At 46.3% G+C, this 16,788-nt stretch overlaps 1 protein-coding gene across 2 annotated transcripts in view; it reads left to right on the top strand.

Moving 5' to 3' along the window:
* Nucleotides 1-9,044: 9,044 nt before the first annotated feature.
* Nucleotides 9,045-16,788, top strand: part of ptpro (protein tyrosine phosphatase receptor type O) — an 81,060-nt gene continuing 73,316 nt past the window's right edge. For both annotated transcript variants that reach the window (XM_054739940.2, XM_054739941.2), the window contains exon 1: nt 9,045-9,382. In XM_054739940.2, the coding sequence (XP_054595915.2) occupies nt 9,182-9,382 (201 nt within the window). In that variant the 5' untranslated portion in view covers nt 9,045-9,181. The remainder of the gene's footprint in view (nt 9,383-16,788) is intronic.

The following is a 16,788-nucleotide window of genomic DNA, read 5'->3' on the forward strand; positions in this document are numbered from 1 at the left end:
ACGCCAACTCCACACATGCATTGGAGAGAATGTGTCATCAAAAAAACAACTTTTATAATTCTAACTCATTTGTATTTACTAAAACTAAATTTATTTGTGGTTGTCTCAGATACCCCAGCAGTCTTGTTTTACTGATAGTGATATTTGTTTGATTCAACTACTTTGAATTCTTTTGAGTCTGTATTTCCAGTTATGTTGGCAGCATGAAACCATCGAGCTCTGCGCTCAACATTTTTCCATCCTCTATTGTTAAGGATGTTTGGCGAGCTATTTCAAACATGGTTCATAGTGTAATCAACTCTAGTCTGCAGTCTGGGGATGTTCCGAAGACTCTGAAAAGAGCTGTAATCAAACCCCTTCTCAAGAAACCCGGTCTTGATGTCTGTATTATCCGATTATCGGCCTATTTCTACACTGCTGTTTCTTTCTAAGGTTCATGAGAAAGTCATTTTTAAGCAATTCTCTGACCGTCTAGATGATAACCAACTTTTAGAAGTTTTTCAATCGGGTTTTAGAGCAAAGCATAGAACTAAGACTGCGCTAGTGAGAGTGCTCAGTTATATTTATAATTATACTGATGCGGGTGTGCTACTACTTCTCTTTCCCTGAGCTGTTTTCAGATGTTCCCTCGCAATCTCATCTGATAACCCATGACTTCACGCTTACACACCCAACTCCCGCTGGGATGCACCCCTACCGAGCCAGTCCTAAAAAGTGTGAGTTGATGAAACAGGAGGTAAACTACTTAGTTGAAAACGGGCTAGCAATACCGAGTACTATTTTATGGAGTTCCCCTTGTTTGTTAGAAAACAAACCCGATGGTACTAGGTTTGTCACAGACTATCGTAAACTTAATGCATCTACTATACCTGATTCATTCCCTTTGCCTCGTGTGGATGACCGCGTAGACAGTGTGGGAGCAGCATCCCTTGTTTCTAGACTCAACCTTCTCAAAGGGTATTGGTAAGTTCCCTTAACGCCTTTTGCTTCCAAGGTCTCTGCTTTTGTAACTCCCGACAATCTCTTACAGTACACTGTGTTGCCGTTTGGCTTAAGAAATGCCCCTGCCACGTTTCAGAGGCTCGTTATGTGTGGTGTCCCTCATTGTAGTGCTTAATTAGACGATATTGTGATTTTTTACTTCTTCCTGGGATCTTCATTTGCAGACAATAAACCAGGTTTTTGATCATCTTAAGTCAGCTAACCTCACTTTGAGCCTGGATAAGCATGAATTCGTGAAAGCCCACGGTCCACTGCCTAGGAAAGGAAGTTGGTCATGGACAAGTAAGAGCCCTAACGGACAAGATCCAGGCCATGGTTTCCTTTCCACCTCCAACAACCCGTCGTGAGCTCCGGCGATTTTCTAGGTATGGCTGGGTTCTATAGGTGTTTCTGTCTAAACTTCTCGGTTGTGGCTCAGCCCCTCACTGATGCTAAGTACTCTCATCCCTTTTTCTTGGGCTTCTGGGTGTCAAGCTGCTTTTGTCTCCTTTCAAAAATTCCTGTGCTGTGCTCCTGTCCTAGCAGCTCCAGATCTTTCCCAGCCGTTTAAATTGGACGTCAACGCCGGGGCTGGATCCATTTTAATCCAGGAGGATACTGATGGGCTTGATCATCCTGTTTGGTATTTTTCCTGGAAGTTCATCCAGGCTCAGTTCCACTACTCCACCATTGAAAAGGAGACATTAGCACTCAACTGGGCTCTACAACATTTTCAAGTATATGTAGGAAAAAGTAAATTCACCACTCTCGTGTTCACAGATCACAACCCCTTAGTCTTCCTAAATCACATGTACAACCATAATCAACGACTGTTGTACCTTCCCTCTATTGGTTTTCTTAAGGGGGGGGCACTTTCATCTCCCTGCTCCTCTGAATTTCGAGTTCAAAGATGAGAACTTCCGTCTTGTCTTGATTTAAAAGCAGAAAGTTTTGAGTTCTCCAATTTAATGTCTTCAAGACAAGACTGTAATCAGGGTTAATGGATAAATATAACTATCGTCAGCATAGCAAAAAGAATTGGTCCAAGCACTGAACCCTGTGGTACTCCACAAGTAACCCTGGAGTATGAATAAGATTTGTCATGTACGTTTACAAAATGAAATCTATCAGACAGGTAGGCTTTAAACCCGCCCAGCGCTGTTCCTTTGATCCCTACAACATGTACTCACCCCCACCCCCTCCCCAACACCTGACATAACATTTGGTTTGAGCCCGACTGAACCTGAGTTTTTAAGCGCTTCTTAAAACAGAGGAGGGATAATAATGCATGTGTAGAGTTCTCCGCTCCTCTCTCTTGTGTGCAACCACTCCCCCTTGCTTCTCGGCTGTGTGGAGCGCTCTGCACGACCCAACCTGCTCAGTTACCATGACTCACTGGTCCAAATCTGGATTAATTTGGAGGTGACGCTGGTGCCGTGGTTAAAAAACAAAACTGTATTTCACTATAATCAATTATGGCGAGCTTCTTCTACGATTCAGAATTGTTTATGTCCGCATCTCGATGCATCAATGCTCCACTAATACCATCTGCATATAATAAATACTCTATTAACTTTAATTAGGTGTCTGACTTTAACACTGAGTAGTGCATCAAGTTAAGAGTTAACAGTTAATTAAATTTAGAGTTCAAACACTGATTCAGCTTCAGATAACGGCCGTGAAAATCGTCCCATAAATACCAGCAGTACGTGTCGGCCATTGGCTGACCACGTCTCCAAAATATCGGCAATAGAAAAACCAACACAACCTCTAATACTGAACCCCAGCGCTGTTCCTTTGATCCCTACAACATGTTCAAGTCTTTCTAAAAGAACATTGTGATCAACTGTGTCAAAGGCAGCACTGAGATCTAACGAGACTAGAACAGACACAAGATTCTTATCTGAGGCCATGAGAATATCATTTGTAACTCTCACTAACGCAGTTTCAGTGCTGTGATACTCTCTAAAACCAGACTGAAATTCCTCAGAGCATTAGTGTTTAAATGCTCACATACTTGGATGGCCACTATTTTCTCCAGGACTTTGGATAAAAATGGAAGGTTAGATATTGGTCTATAATTCATTGGGTCATCTGGATCCAGAGAAGGCTTCTTAAGTGAAGGTTTGATTACAGCAACCTTAAAATCTTGTGGTACATACCCATTTACTAAGGATAGGTTGATTATATCTAGAATGGGGGCAGTAACCAAAGGAAATGCATCTTTAAATAATTTGGTTGGGATTGGATCTAAAATGCAAGTTGAAGGTTTAGATGAAGCTAATATTTTTGATAACTCTGAAAGCTCAACTGGATCAAAACGGTTCAAGCACAGATGAGGTTCTACAGTTACCTCTGATGCTGCCTCACTTACTGGGGAAGAAGAAATCGCATTAGGGAGGATGCTAAAGATTTTGTTTCTAATAGAATTAATTTTACTTTTGAAAAATCCCATGAAGTCATTACTGCTGAGGGCTAAGGGAATAGATGGCTCAGAGCTATGATTCTGTGTAAGTTTGGCAACTGTACTGAAAAGAAATTTAGGATTATCCAATCAAATCAACTTTATTCATAAAGCGCTTTCACATGCCCAAAGCGGACAAACAAAGCGCTGTACACCAATAAAAAACACAGCAATAAAACAAACATATATAACCACTAACAAACAATGAGAATTCCCGAGTACAGTTAAGCAATCCACATCAGCCCTGTTACCAGAATCAAATCCAGAAACATTCGAAGTGACGCTGCCCACCCAAACCCAACTTCAATGTCCAAACGCCAATGAGAACTGGACTGGATTATGTGGAAAGATCGTTATTTCCTCACACTCTATGCCATAAGTCAGCACAAGGTCCAATGTATGATGGCAGGAGTGGGTGGAGCTATGTATTCTTTGAGTAAAACCAATTGAGTCTAAGACATTACTAAAGGCTACATTGAGGCTATCATTTTCAATGTCCACATGAATGTTAAAATCCCCCACTACAATGACCTTATCAGTATTTAGCACCAAATCAGATAAAAAATCAGAGATCTGATCCAAAAACTCAGAGTAAGGGCCTGGTGGACGATATAAAACTACAAACAAGAGTGGTTTTACAGTTTTGCAATCTGGGTTAGGAAAACTAAGAATAAGATGTTCAAACGAACTGTAACTATTAATCTGTAAGGGACTGATTAATAAGTCCGAATGAAAAATGGTTGCCACTCCTCCTCCTCGCCCTGTACTTCGAGCAATATGATGATTTAAATAATTTGAAGGAGTCGACTCGTTTAAGCTAACATAGTCCTCTTGCTGCAGCCAGGATTCTGTGAGAGAGAGCAAAGAGATCTGATTATCACAAATCAAGTCATTAACTAACAAAGTCTTAGAAAAAATGGATCTAATGTTCAACAACCCACATTTAATTTTTCTAGTTTTCTGCTCAGTTTAATTTGTTCTAATATTTGAGATTTCCATGATTTGCTTTATTAAGCCTGATATTTAATCTGTACGGTTTTGGCCGTGGGCAGGACACTGTCTCTATGGGGTAGTGGGTGGGTAACAGTACAGAAGCTGCAGAGGGGTGGGTTAAACTACGACTCTGCTTCCTGGTCTGGACCCTGGGTTGTCATGGAGGACTAATAAAACTGGCCATGTTCCTAGAAAGAAGAGCTGCTCCATCCAAAGAGGGATGGATGCCGTCTCTCCGCATCAGACCAGGTTTTCCCCAAAAAGTTTTCCAATTATCAATGTAGCCCACGTTGTTTTCAGGACACCACCTAGACAGCCAGCGGTTGAAGGACAGCGTGCAGCTAAACATCAAATCAAATCAAATTAACTTTATTTATAGAGCGCTTTCACATGGCCAGAATGGACAAACAAAGCGCTGTACATCAATAAAATGCCACACAATAGGACAGAGATATGACCATTAAAATACATTAAAAAATCCATTAAAATACACTAAAAAATCCCTGTAAAATACCGTAATAAATCCTATAAAAATACAATAAGAAATCCATTTTAAAATACAGTACAAAAACCTGAGTGCCAGTTCACATTCCATATCCGGCTTACTTCCCCCAACTTTAACGTCCAAAAGCCAGCGAGAACAGATGTGTTTTCAGTCTTCCTTTAAAGGTTTCTAATGACTTGGCCTGTTTTACATCGGCTGGCAGCTCATTCCAGAGACTTGGTCCAAGTACTGAAAAAGCTCGACTACCACGAGACTTCATGCTGTACCTAGGCACAGTTAGTAATCTCTGGTCAGCTGACCTAAGGGAACGCACCGGGACATGCTGGTGGATGACATCGGAAAGATATTTAGGAGCCCCTGTGTTTAACGCCTTGAACACAAACAGGAGGACCTTAAACCTGATGCGATAAAAAACAGGGAGCCAATGCAAGGCACGTAGGACTGGTGTTATATGTTCAGACCTCCTGGTAGATTTTAGCAACCGAGCAGCCGAGTTCTGAACCGCCTGGAGGCGTGCTACTGGAGCTTGTCTAAGCCCCGCATATAGCGAATTACAGTAATCCAGCCTGCAGCTAATAAAGGCATGGATTACAGTTTCCAAATGATTATGGGACAGAAATGGCTTAATTTTCGCAATGAGGCGTAGATGAAAAAAGCAAGATCTCACAACACTGTTCACCTGAGCATCAAATCTGAGATCTGCGTCCAGTTTTACCCCTAAGTTAGAGACCACCGCCTTCTGATGCGGTGCCAGAGTGTAAAAATCAAGCCCTTGGGCACCTCCTGGGGTCTTTGGTGGCGTGAACAGAATAACTTCAGTCTTGTGTTCGTTGAAACACAAGAAGTTCTGAGCCAGCCATTGCTTGATGTCCTCAAGGCAGTCCAACAGAGGTTGAATGGTGCATAAACCACCACGCTTAATTGGAAAAATGACCGGGCAATCATCAGCATAGAGATGGAATGACACATTGTGTTTACGAAATAGTTCACCCAGGGGTATGAGATATAAGGAGAAAAATAGTGGGGCCAAAATCGATCCCTGGGGAACTCCCCATGGCAGCTCAGCCAGATCGGAGCAACAGTCCCCCAACCTCACACAAAAACTCCTCCCAGTCAGGTACGATCGTATCCACTGAAGTACCTGGCCCGTAATGCCAACAGACCGCTCCAGCCGTTTAACCAGGATGTTATGATCAACGGTATCAAAGGCTGATGACAGGTCCAAGAGCACCAGAACCACAGCATCACCAGAATCATTTGCCAATAAAATGTCATCAAGGACCTTAAGCAGCGCCGATTCAGTGCTATGAAAGGGTTTAAACCCAGATTGAAATACTTCTCCAATTTCCCGTTCCTGTAGAAAAGACATCAGTTGGATAAACACAGCCCTCTCTATGATCTTTGAGATGAAAGGGAGTGTAGATACAGGTCTGTAATTGGACAAGATTGTGGGGTCCAATCCTGATTTCTTAAGCAGCGGTCGTACCACCGCCTGTTTTAGGGGACAAGGGACTTCCCCAGAAATCAAGCTGCTCTTTACAATGTTCAGTACGTGATCACCCACTACAGAAAAAACTTCTGTCAGTAGCCTTGCCGGGAGAACATCAGTTACCGCCCCTGTCGGCTTAAGTCTCACGACCAGATCCTCAAGTTCTGCAAGAGTTAATGGTTGAAAACCCTCCAGTGCCTTAGGAACACATAGATCGGCATAGGGGGCGTGCTTAACTGGTGGAATAGAGGCCCTTGTCACCCTTACCTTGTCTACAAAGAAGTCTAAAAAGTTGTTACATGACTCAGTGGAGTACTCAATCGCAAGGGGCTCATTGACATTTAAAATAGAGTCCACTGTCTTAAAAAGTATCCTAGCATTCTGAGAATTTAAGGAGATTATGTTTGCAAAGTACTTTCTCCTTGCATCCTTCACAGCCTTCTGATAGCCAATCCAAAGACTTCTCACTTGGTCAAGCCAGCTCTGGAGCCCATCCTTTTTCCACCTCCGCTCAGCCTTCCTGCACATCCTTTTTAGTGCTCGAGTACTCTCGGTTAACCATGGCTCCTTTGTAGCTTTAGGCTTCTTTACCCATACTGGGGCAACCACATCAAGCGCCAAGGTGCATGCTGAGTCAAAATGTATAACAAGCTCATCTGTGGTCCAAGCTCCGTAGTCTTGCTCTGCACCCCCCATAGAAAACACTGCGGCAAACTCAGCAGCTGTAGAGTCTTTTAACATCCGACAACGCTTCATCGGAGCATATTGTTGCACCCGTTTGTGAGTCCAGGCCACATCAAACAATACTGGCCTGTGATCTGAAAAATAGGCCTCTTGGACCTGCAGGTTGGAGACTCCTACCCCCAGTGACAGCACCAAGTCTAAAATATGGCCACTAACGTGTGTGGGTTGATCCACTAACTGAACCAAATTAAAAGAGTCCGCGAGATTTAAGAAATCTTTCACCAAAGGTTTATCCTGACAGCACACATGTATGTTAAAGTCCCCAAGAAGTAACACTTGATCATACTTAGGAATCAGCTCGCCAAGCAGTTCAGTAAAGTCATCCATAAAATCAAAGTTTTGTCTCGGTGGGCGATATAGGAGAGCAACCAGTAGCTTCTGAGAGCATCCCAGCTCACAGAGGCAGAGTTCAAAGCTGGTAGGCACAGAGGATGGATATACCTGCCTACACATAATTGATGACTTAAATATCACTGCCAATCCTCCACCACGCCCCGAGGGTCTCGGAACACTAAAATATGTAAAATCATCCAGGAGAAGCTCCACAAAAGCAGCAGTTTCATCTTTAGGGACCCAGGATTCAGTAACACACAGGAACTCCAGACCATTTGTTTCAATAAAATCCTTCAGAATAAAAGTCTTATTCATAATAGATCTGGCGTTAGACAGAGCAAACCTGATGACGGAAGAAGATGCTGTTACAGTCAATTCTTCTGGATTCACTGGCGAGGGCTCTGCTGATTCACATATCACCTCAAGTAGATTTTGTCGGTGAATTCCTCTCCCGCACGCTCGCCGCTGTGGTGCAGGGCGCCGCGACTGTATCATCCCGCCGCCGCACACCACCGATACCAATCTGGAAGCCGCCAGATTCAACGGCACCGGATCCAACTGGTGCTCCGGCGACCCACCGTCCCCCTCTGAGCCCACAACTCCACACACAGCATCCAACGTTCCACGTCGAGCCGATCTCAGCTTCATCCAGCATCCGGCACGCTTCCCCCGTCTCCGGCGCCTCCTCCATCAAGGTAAGGTTGCCACGTAGCACACGCAGCCCAAAGAACCATCCAGTAGTGGCGATCCATTCTGACCAAAACCTCCAGAGAACGATAAGCCCTCAGCTGCTTGGCGAATCCCGAGCAAGGTTTTACGATCATACACCCGGATAGAACTGCTAAATTTCAAGGAAAGAAAAACTAACATGAAGCAGAAAAAAAGCTTCAGGAGCAATAGACGAGCTGCCACACACACCGGCGCCATCTTTCAAAAAAAAAAGAAAAAACATGTCGTCACTGGTCACTTTAAAGAGTGGAGTAACTGAAGCAGTCCTGCAGACATGCACCAGTTTGTATGGACAGGTTAAACAGATGGGTAAGTGCAGCAATAACACGTGCTGCTATTTCAGAAGGAAAGGATCCAGAGTATCCAGTCCAGCTGATTTATGAGGATCTAACCCGAGTACCTCGTTTACCTGAAACACCTGAACGGAGAAACAGGAACTGGGTGTGGAGAGGGAATCATTGCTTAGCTGAGTCGAGGTCAGAGACCCCGGAGACGAGTGAAGCTGTTGCAAAGACATGGCTGGACTTGATAAAGATTACTGAAGGAATTTACCATTTTAGTTTTCTCTGAGACAGCAATGCCCTCTGATTAGACTGCATTTGGCAGGTGTGAGGACTTGTTGGTGTTTTCCAGTCTTTACAGTCTGCCAGAACCTTTTGGGTCAGAGCTACTCATAGATGGTATCCTGTGGAGAGTACAGTGGTCCTGACCCAGACTTGGACCCATCAGGACTCTGACAGGGACAGGGCTTCCTATCTGCTCCACGAGACGTCATGACCCCCTCCCTCCTCCCCCCGCTCAGGGCGGGGCCTCGTCGCGCTGCAGCTCCATCCCGTTCACCGACACCGACCTCCTGCTAGTCTTCAGCCCCCGGAATGGACCCTAGAGTCCGGCCCATCTCCAGTCCGTCTCAGCAGGCTCGGTTCGGTTGAGGAAGATGTAGATGAAGCGAAACCATTGGAGCGGATCGCAACCTCACAACGGTTCGGGTCGCGGAGCATCGCCCGATGCAGAAGAAGGACCGTCTTTGTTTGGATGCAGCAGACTGAGATCCAGCAGGCCGGACTCTAGAGACCCCAAGACCCGGACCCGCATCATGCTGGTCCCGCTGCTCCTCACCGGGATCCTGCTCGCCTCCGTCCAGGTGAGGACACGCAGGGTTCGGTCAGAAACCGCCTCGTGTGTGTGTGTGTGTGTGTGTGTGTGTGTGTGTGGACCCGCCGGTTCGGCCCGCAGGCAGCCAGCAGCTCGTTGGTTCCGTAGGAAGTGGGTCAGTCGGCCGCAGCCTGACTGGATCCTGCAGGTTCGTCAGCATCACTGAACATCACACAGGCGTGCACGCGCACCACATCCATACCGGCCTGTTTTCTGCCTCATCAGAACCGGATGTTGGTTCTGATGTGTCTGTTGATGATGGTCGGGCTGAACTCTGGCCTCTGACCGGATCCATCAGAACGCTGTGGTTCTGAGACCCGTGGATTCTGGTTCTGGCCCAGTCCAGCTCTGAGCAGCAGCTGTCAGATTGTTTTTGTTTATTTATGATTCAGGAAGGAAACAGGCCTCCGCTCAGTGATGGGACTTCACTCACCTGGAGAAGTTGGATTTTTCTTGCTGCATCAATGCAGCACAAATAAAAGCGTTTCTGATTCAGGGTTTACCTCCCGCCCATGGACGTAATTTTGGGGGGGGACAGGGGGGACATGTCCCCCCCACTTTTTCCAAAGTCAAGTTTTGACCCCTGCGCTTTTTACCATCCAAAAACAATATTACTTTATATTAAATTGACACTGGTTGAGCTTTAGGACCAAGCAGAAAACAACCGTTTGTGTTGAAGCCTGTTTCCCATTAGAACATACCGTAAAGATACCCCACCCCCACCCCCCCGTGTCCCCCCCCACTTCTAAAGTGAAAATTACCCGCCCCGGTTAAACGTGGTAACCTAGCAACAACTAAAGGAAAGGCAGGTATGAGAACAACAATCATCTCAACACGACACAGCAACGGGTCTGTGGGGGGTGGGGGTGTCCTCCTGGTCCTCCTCCCTGAGGGGGACCAGATCAGCTGAAGGGATTGCTTCAATCATCCTTTTTGATCAGAAGCAACAACAATATTTTAAGAAAGTTTAAAGTTTTATACACTTTATGGATTGATGCTAACAGATGATGTGGTCCTGTTGGCTTCATCAGAACGTGATCTTCAGCTTTCGCTGGAGCGGTTCGCAGCCGAGTGTGAAGCAGCTGGGATGAGAATCAGCTTCTCTAGATCTGAGACCATGGTCTTGGGTCAGAAAAGGGTAGAATGCCTTCTCCGGGTCAGGGATGAGGTCCTGCCCCAAGTGGAGGAGTTTAAGTATCTCGGGGTCTTGTTCACGAGTGAGGGAAAGCTGGAGTGTGAGATCGATAGGTGGATTGGTGCTGCATCTGCAGTGATGCGGGTGTTGTACCGGTCTGTCGTGGTGAAGAGAGAGCTGAGCCAGAAGGCGAAGCTCTCGATTTATCGGTCAATCTACGTTCCTACCCTCACCTATGGTCATGAGCTTTGGGTAGTGACCGAAAGAACGAGATCACGGCTACAGGTCATCTGGGAGGGGCTCGGAGTAGAGCCGCTGCCCCTCCACAGCGAGAGGAGCCAGTTGAGGTGGCTCAGGCATCTGGTCAGAATGGTAAATGGGTTTTTTTTGTATAGCTTCTTAGGGTTCTACAACCCCCCAAGATGCCTCACAACACAATCAGCCACTCACCCATGCACACACACACTTTCACCCTGGTGATGATGAACTACAATCACCTCAAGAAGCCTGCAGACGTGTTTACGTCAGCTCCTTCTTTTGTGCTCTAATTCCTCTCAAAACCAGTTTCTATCCTTTCACCAATTTCTGGATTCGGAGGCAGCTCAGCTAAAGCTCTGCAACCTTGAAGTTGTCTTGAACGTCTGTCCTCCCTCTCCTTCCGCCCCACAACGACGGCTTGATGCTTTCTAAAGCAAAGACGAGGATTCAGATGCTAAAGAGGATGTACGACGACTCTCTGCTGGATAGTTTCAGATCTCGTCTTCCTTCACTGACCCAGACCTTATCAGTCCGTCTGAAAAAGAAACGTCCAATCAGAACTCTCTGCTCCACCACACCACTGTTTGGGATCCTGCTGCACCACGACTACCCACTTCCAGCTCTGCTCCTGACCCTTTTTCATCTTGGCCACAGGTTGTGGTACGTGGCCGTAGGAGAGCCCCCCCCCCCCCCCCCCCCTGACCTCAGTCTTTCTAACCGCTTCTCTCCACTTGCTGAGGAACGACCAGCTGATACCTCCAGGCTCCCTCTCAACCATCTGATGCCATCCAGCAGGAGTCTGTAGTCCGTAAGAAGCAACCTCCACAGCCTCCTCCCCCCCAGACCTAAACCTCTTCTGGCCGACGCAGAATACTGAAGGATGCTGTGCATCGACACTCCGCTGGACCACCTGCCCTGGCTCAGGGAGTAACATTTAAAAGACCCATGCTGAGTTAAAAGCCAAATCATAAACGTAGGTTTTCAAAAGAGATTTAAAACCAGACAGTGTAGAGACCGACCTAATGCTCGAAGGCAGCTCATCCCAGAGCCTAGGGGCTGCTACAGAGAAAGCCCCGTCACCGCTGAGCTTACGTCTGGTTTTTGGGGCTTCCAGGAGCGTCCTATCAGCCCACCTCAGACACCGTGCAGGGGAGTAGAACACCAGTAGCTCAGAGAGGTCATCTGGAGCAAGGCCATGCAGAGATTTAAAAGCACCTTGTACTGGATTCTAAAGCGAACAGGCAGCCAGTGCAGTGAGGCCAGGACAGGAGGAACGTGCTCCATCTTTGTCGTCCCAGTAAGAAGGAGTGCAGCAGCATTCTGCCCCGACTGAAGACGTGAGAGGTGGGATTGTGAAACACCAAGGTACAAATAATCACAGTAATCAAGCCTTCATGTAATAAAAGCACGAGTTACTGTTTTAAAATCCGTTTTTGACAGCAAGGTCTTTACCTTGGCGATCCTTCTTCATTGATGAAAACTAGATTCATTCACCGCACTGATCTGCCTGTCCAAGACAAGATCCCCGTCCGGTACAACACCCAGGGACGTCACACTCAGTTTCAAGAATGGAGCGAGCTGACCGAGGTCCAATGCACCCACCCTAGACAAAGTACCTGGACCAAAAACTACAACCTCTGTCTTTTTGTCAGTAAAAAGAAGGAAGTTAGAGAACATCCACTGTCTAACCTCAACAAGACAATCTAACAGAGACAGCAAAGCAAGATTGTGGCCCCTCTTAAAAGGCACGTACACCTGGGTATCATCTGCATTGCAGTGAAAATGACACCCATGTTACTTTAACATCAAACCAAGAGGTTGCAGATACAGAGAAAACAACAATGGGCCCAACACAGAACCCTGGGGAACCCAGCAAGAGAACGAAGCAGTAATTCAATTCAAGTTTATTTATATAGCGCCAAATCACGACAAGAGTCGTCTCAAGGACCCTCACACAGTAAACATTCAAAAACAGGTCAGTTTATTAAGCCAATCAGAAAAAAGTTTCCTATATAAGGAACCCAGCAGGTTGCTCCTCATACTAAGCAAGCATGCAATGACAGTGGAGAGGTAAACTCCCTTTTAACAGGAAGAAACCTCCAGAGGATCCTGGCTCAGTATAAACAGCCATCCACCATGACACACACACACACACACACACACACACACACACACACACACACACACACACACACACACACACACACACACACACACACACACACACACACACACACACACACACACACACACACACACACAGGTGGCAAAGTCACAATATTAATAAGGGAGAGGCCAACAGAACAAAACAGGTGTGGCCTTTAATATGGGTAGGGCCAGTGACCCACTGTGTTAAATTAAGAGTCCAAAACATGCAGAAAGTCCCTAGCCAACAGATTATCAGTGCAACACACATCAATATTAAAATCACCTAGGAATGGAACATGATCTTATTTCATGATGCAGTCTGCTACAAGATCAGAAAAATCCTTTAAAAGCCCGGGTTAGCCTGTGGAGTCAGGTTAGCCTATAGAGTCAGGGTTAGCCTGTGGAGTCAGGTTAGCCTATAGAGTCAGGGTTAGCCTATGGAGTCAGGTTAGTCTATAGAGTCAGGGTTAGCCTATGGAGTCAGGGTTAGCCTATAGAGTCAGGGTTAGCCTATAGAGTCAGGGTTAGCCTGTGGAGTCAGGTTAGCCTATAGAGTCAGGGTTAGCCTATGGAGTCAGGTTAGCCTATGGAGTCAGGGTTAGCCTATGGAGTCAGGTTAGCCTATGGAGTCAGGGTTAGCCTATGGAGGGCGATACATTACGACCACCACCAGGCGAGGAGAAATGCAGTTCAAACTGGCACAGTTCAAATGAGATAGACGAGACCACGGGGGTGAGCTGTCTACACTTAAACTGGAATTAAAAACCACAACCAGATCACCCCCCCCCCCACCACCAGATTATCTGGGAGGGGCCAGCTAGAGAAGGGCACTAGAGTCACCCAAAGGGATCCAACTTTCGCAGATGCACATCAGGCTGAGTTCATGGAGAATAAAAAAGTCTCTAAGAATAAAAGATTAGTTCAAGACAGACCTGGCGTTGATCAAACCGAACCAAGTCCAGGGCAGTGCCTCAGGAACAGAGTCACATAGCGGTTCAGCGCATCTGACCAGGAGAAGATTCTCACCGCCAATCCGTCTAGAACGAAGGCCTTGTGCGGAGTGCGCATGACACTGAGCAGACACCTGGTCCAAGCCGACCAGAGGAACAAGGCAGGGCGCCGGAGGAACAAGGCAGGGTGCCGGGGGATCCAGGAAACGCAAAGGAAGCACCAAATCACGAGCAGCATTAGAGCGGAGTAGCGAAACCTTCCGAGAACCAGAACACAAGGCCCACAGTCTCACACGCAGATCACCTCGCTTTCCCCGTCGCTTGCAGTTTCTCCTCCTCCTCCTAGAATGGAATGATCTCCGGGACAACATAGTCGGAGAGGCGAAGACACACAGACCATCAGGACAGCCCCAAGGTCCGTGAATACCCCCACGAACAACCCCAACACCAGCCACAGGAGGACTTAAATCCAGCAGTGTTTCACGATCGTAAGTCAAGAAAGAGGAGACGTTGGCATAAAAAAGATATAAAATGGAAGAAAAATTCATGAAAATACAGAAATCGAGGGGTTGGTGATGATTAGGGCAACAAGGGCGAGCGGCAAGCCACGTACACCGGTGCTAGTGCCATCAGCTGTGTTCTTAATCTAAAAGATGCAGGAAACCTCTGGATGTCTACGACCCATCCCTCTCCAACAGGTTATGAAGACAGATGTTCTCCAGGATTCAGTTCAGTGTGCCCTTTTAATGCCCGCTCCATCTCAAACAAATCCTTTATTTTAAATGAGCTGTTCATCGGAGAAGAGTTGGACTGTTTATTTCTAACTGAGACGTGGCAGCACGATGGAAACTTTGTACACTTCAGTGAAATATGTCCTCCTCATTGCTCCGTGTTAACCACGCCCGTCACGTCACGTCGTGGTGGAGGTCTTGCTGTGGTTTTTAAGGACTAACATGTGAAAAATGGCCCTTTTACTGCTTTTGAATGTCAGGTCATCAAAGTAGGGTTACAAAATGTATTTCACTGTATTTTATTCTACCGACCTCCCGGTCCAGCTGCCCTTTTCTCTCTGAATTAGCAGAATTTCTATCATCAATGATCAAACTAGAAAAAGTAAAACTTTTGGTGCCTTTAACTTCCACATTAATGATCCTGCTTGCAGCACAGCTGTAGAGTTTATAGGGATGTAAGAAAATATTGATACAGCAATAAATCGCGATATTTCCCCCAGCAATACTATTTCTATATTCAAACGCTGTGTATCGAAGATATCGCTATCGCAATATATCATGATATTTTTTCCTGCAATAATATATTGATATTCACAGGCGGTGTATCTAATTTTTAATAATTTACATGCAAACATTTGTGTATTTTTTTTCTTTTGGTGCAAAAAATACAAAACAAACACAATATAAACACACTATCTTGGACCGGATACATGACCGGATACCACAGAGCAGCGCTACGCCCTCTGGCGTCCTGACGGGGAATTGCTTTGCGACATTCCCCAGCAGATGAAGAAGTCTGAGGGCCAAACGTCTCCGTGCGTGCATGTCTCCCTCGCGGAGCTGATGGAGCATTAATTAGGCTTTAGAAAAGAGCTCGACCCCGTCCCTCCTTGCGAGCCTGTCCGAGAACCCTCGGAAGACGGATGATGGCGCTGCATGCACCCGACGCAGACGGGGATGTATGAATGAGGCTTTACGCAACGCAGAACATTTAGGTGCTTAGGGCAAAGCGGCGTGGCTGAGTCCGGTTACACTCGGTTCAGACGACTGACTTTTGTAATCGAGGCTCTGAATGACCTCGCTCCACCTTATCTCTCTGACCTCCTCACCCATACGCCCCTGCACATGCGTTAAGCTCTGCCGACCTGCTGCCGCTGTGCACCCACCGTTTGCGTTACGAGTCCCGCGGTGAGCGGGCGTTTTTTGTGCACTACTGCCGGGCTCTGGAACAGACGGGCATCCTCTCTCGCTGTTTTAAATGATGTTTGTAGGAACTCTATTATTCTTTACTCATTTTTATTTTTATTGATGGCTTTTATTTGGACTGTATTGTCTTGTTTTACCTGTTTTTAATGAACGTGCAGCACTTTGGTCAGCTCTCAGGATGTTTACTCCACTGCCTCCAGACTGATAATGAAGCACGCATGCAGGAAGCTGCCGCTGGCTGATTCTACCTGCCAATCAGGTGCTCCCTCTAGGTAAGCGTGATGATCAGTCGGTAGTGGGTGTGTTGGGTCGGTCCAAAATAAACCGGTGGACTGAGCACGGAAACACACAGGTTACCCAGATGTGAACACGATTCACGTACCTGGGCGGGGCCAACCCGTAGGTCCTACAGTCAAAAACTTTATATGTACATGATCCTTGGATGATTCTGCATCTCTTTTGTGTTGGCCACGCCCATTTCCGCCTAACTAGATTATTTGCTAGTTCACAAAAAACGCAAAACTGAGTTTTAAACACCAATCCGTCATTTTTCGTCGAATCAACTTCAAACTTTGTACATATGATCTATGGACTAAGCTGAGATCAGCTGATCTGGGTGCAGCTCATCAAAGAGAAAGAATTCGGATAAACCCTCGAAGCTTATTTTAATACTGTTGACAAAAACGCCGCAGGGCATCATTTTTCCTGCAGTTATTCACAACTTAACGTCTACGAGCAAAAGCAAAACATGAAAATCAAATAAATGAACCAGGAAAGCAGCAAGAAATTTCATTTCTGTTTTAATTCTTCCCCTCAGTTCTAACTTTCCAGAATGTCGTATTTGCACCACATCTGCTTGTATTTTACACCGACTGGCCAAGAGAAGGTCTAAAGTCCGGTTGGACCGCCTGCAGCTGCGACTACGACACACATTGGCTGTGGCGTTGTGTCCGTAAGCTTCTGCAGC

The sequence above is a fragment of the Nothobranchius furzeri genome, chromosome 1 (assembly GCF_043380555.1).
Source record: "Nothobranchius furzeri strain GRZ-AD chromosome 1, NfurGRZ-RIMD1, whole genome shotgun sequence".
Taxonomy (NCBI): Eukaryota; Metazoa; Chordata; class Actinopteri; order Cyprinodontiformes; family Nothobranchiidae; genus Nothobranchius; species Nothobranchius furzeri.